The 2,500-nt window shown below is 49.6% G+C and overlaps 1 protein-coding gene across 3 annotated transcripts in view; it reads right to left on the bottom strand.

Annotated features, from left to right (window-relative positions):
• LOC113806958 (cingulin) overlaps nucleotides 1–2,500 on the bottom strand; it is an 18,935-nt gene that overhangs the window by 1,346 nt on the left and 15,089 nt on the right. Inside the window, exons 9-10 of one of the 3 annotated variants that reach the window (XR_003475847.2) lie at nucleotides 1,852–1,969; nucleotides 2–1,155 (exon numbers count right to left, since the gene is read on the bottom strand). Coding sequence is in view for 1 of the 3 variants with exons in the window: in XM_027358087.2 (XP_027213888.2) it covers nucleotides 109–1,155; nucleotides 1,852–1,969 (1,165 nt within the window). In the remaining 2 variants the exon portion in view is untranslated. The remainder of the gene's footprint in view (nucleotide 1; nucleotides 1,156–1,851; nucleotides 1,970–2,500) is intronic. The other 2 variants (XR_011398791.1, XM_027358087.2) reach the window with 2 other exon arrangements.

The following is a 2,500-nucleotide window of genomic DNA, read 5'->3' as shown; positions in this document are numbered from 1 at the left end:
CAGGTGTTTTGGCCTTTACTCTGCAAAGAAGTGGTTTCTGCCATCAAACGAGCCACAGGGAGGACATGCTGTTAAAGAGCGAGCACCGACAAGCGACCTCCAGCCCACCTGTGGGAGAGCGACTGTATCCTGTCGTCCAACATGTGAGAGTACTTGTCAACGTTGTCGAGCCTGTTGTAGACAGCGCCGAGGACCAGGTGCTGCATGGTGCAGTTGTCGCACTGGGCCCTCTCCCTCGCCGACAGCCTCTCAAGGCGGGCCGTTTGCTTGTTGATGTCCAGCTGAAGGCCCTGCAGCGCGTCCTCGAGGGTGTCCATTATCATCGACCAGTTCACGCATCTTTCGCAGTCCTTGTCTTCACAGGGTTCTTCCTGCTTGGCCTCTGAACTGTCCTCCTCCTTCCTTTCGCCCGTTCCTGCGTCTTTCTCCTTGTCTTTGGGGTCTGCCTCTCCCTCCGTGCCGTCAGCGCTCCCACGGCTGTCGTCGGGTTCGCCCTTTCCTTCGTCGGCGCCTTCCTTTTCGCCGTCGCCACCTCCCTGCGCGTCGCCGCCATCTTCGTCAGGCTCGTTGTCCCCTCCCCTGGCGTCATCTCCGTCATTTGCGTCGCCATCTCCGTCTTTCGTGTCGTCGTCTCCTCCTTTGGCGCTGTCGCTTTCTTCTTCTGCGTCGTCGTCTTTCTGTTCGTCATCTCCGCCTTTGGCTTCGTTCTTCCCCTCTTCTGCGTCATCTTCTCTCTTCTTGTCGTCTTCACCTTCGGCTTTGCCAGTCCCCTCCTCCGCGCCGCTTTTGTCGTCTTTTGTGTCTTTAGCCTGGTCTTCCTCTTTGTCACCTCGTTTTGTCTCTTCCTTTTCCTCTTTAGGAGCTTCCTCGGCTATTTTTACGACATCCGTTCCCTCAGGTTCTCTCTCCGTTCCTTCCTTTTCTACTCCATCCCTCTCCCTGTCGGCAGCGTCGCGCGAGGCGTCTCTACCCTTCTTCTTGCTGTCGACGGCAGTAGTCGCAGAAGTCGCTCTCGGAAGCCCTCTGTCGGGATCCTCCAAACCTTTCAAGTCCTTGCTGACCGCATCAGAGGCTCCTTTGAAGGGCTGAGTTTTCTGGTCGGGGCTTGAGGTGGTCAGAGCCGCCAGACCCCGTCCAACCTCATCCAAGCACACTCTGGAAAATCACAACCTCCTTTGAGAAAAGTCTCATACATACCTTGCTCTCCGCACTTGCCGCCGTGGCCTCCGCCTGCTTGAGCTTCTCGAGGGCCTGTTGGTAAAGCCCTCCCTGGTACCTCGCCCTCTGCTGCTCCCGGGCAACCTCCTCCTGGATCCGATCGAGAGCCTGCTGGACGCGGGCTCCTTCCTGCTCTAACCGAGCTCGCTCCGCCCTGTTTCCCAGACATTCGGCCTTCGCGTTAAAATTCCTCTACCTACTTTAAGGCCTCTTTGCATACCAAAACTTCACTTATTTTAGGAAGATGCAGAAGTAATAAAATCAATAACGCTGCTAAAATTGGCGAGGCAAAAATATGTGAATGTAAACAAATAGGCCTTGGTAAATCCCCATTTATGAAAACGGTCCCACACTCTAAGGATATCTTAGAAATGCCTGATACCAATTTGTAACACATAACAATGAAACAGCTTTTCCAGACTACATTCAACTTTTAAATCAAACTTTTTGCCCTTCTTACCAAACATACAAATACCTCATCTTTGCGACTTTCGATCACCCAACGAAAGACGCAAATTACAAATAGGTCGGGATTGAACAACAAACCGAACCATCCACAAACGAACGACTAAAACAATCACAAACACAAACGAAAGAAAACAAAACAAAAGAAACAGAAAAGAGAAACCTCACCGATACTTCTCGTTGTCATCGGCCAGCTGTTGCCTCATTCGCTCCACCTCCTCCTTCAGGCTCTTCATGGCCTCGCTCTGCTGGTCCGCCGCCTCCCGCAGCTTCATCACTTCATCTTCTGCGGGCGAGAGAGGAGGCTTCATCTTCAGGTCTCTCTTGTGCTCCAGTATGGCATTGCTCTTTTATACTGTGCGTGTGTATGTTGATAGATAGAAGGGTGTCTGTGTCTTTTTATTTATTCTTTTATTTGCTTATTTGTTTCTTGATCTATGTATCTATGATCTATGATCTATCTATCCATCTATCTGTCTGCCTGTCTATCAATCTGTCTGTCAATCTATTTCAGTCATTCATTCATTTATGTTATTCACATGTATATCTATACTCATATCTATATTTATATTCATATGTATCTCTGTGTGCATATGTATGTAAATATAATTAAAGATATCCTAACTACAAAATCTATAATAAAGTTCTATATTCCTCCACTCACCAACTGAAGGAAAGAGCAACCATCAACCAAGCTGCGTTCAATCTAGACGCAGATTACATCGCATCGCCTGAATCTAGACAAAATCCATTTCCAATAACTCACAAATATCCGAGTTTCCCCTTCGAGGTCGCCCAGGATGTGCTTCCCGGGGAG

Source organism: Penaeus vannamei, chromosome 10 (assembly GCF_042767895.1).
Source record: "Penaeus vannamei isolate JL-2024 chromosome 10, ASM4276789v1, whole genome shotgun sequence".
NCBI classification, from domain to species: Eukaryota; Metazoa; Arthropoda; class Malacostraca; order Decapoda; family Penaeidae; genus Penaeus; species Penaeus vannamei.
This window is presented reverse-complemented; position numbering and strand designations above follow the sequence as displayed.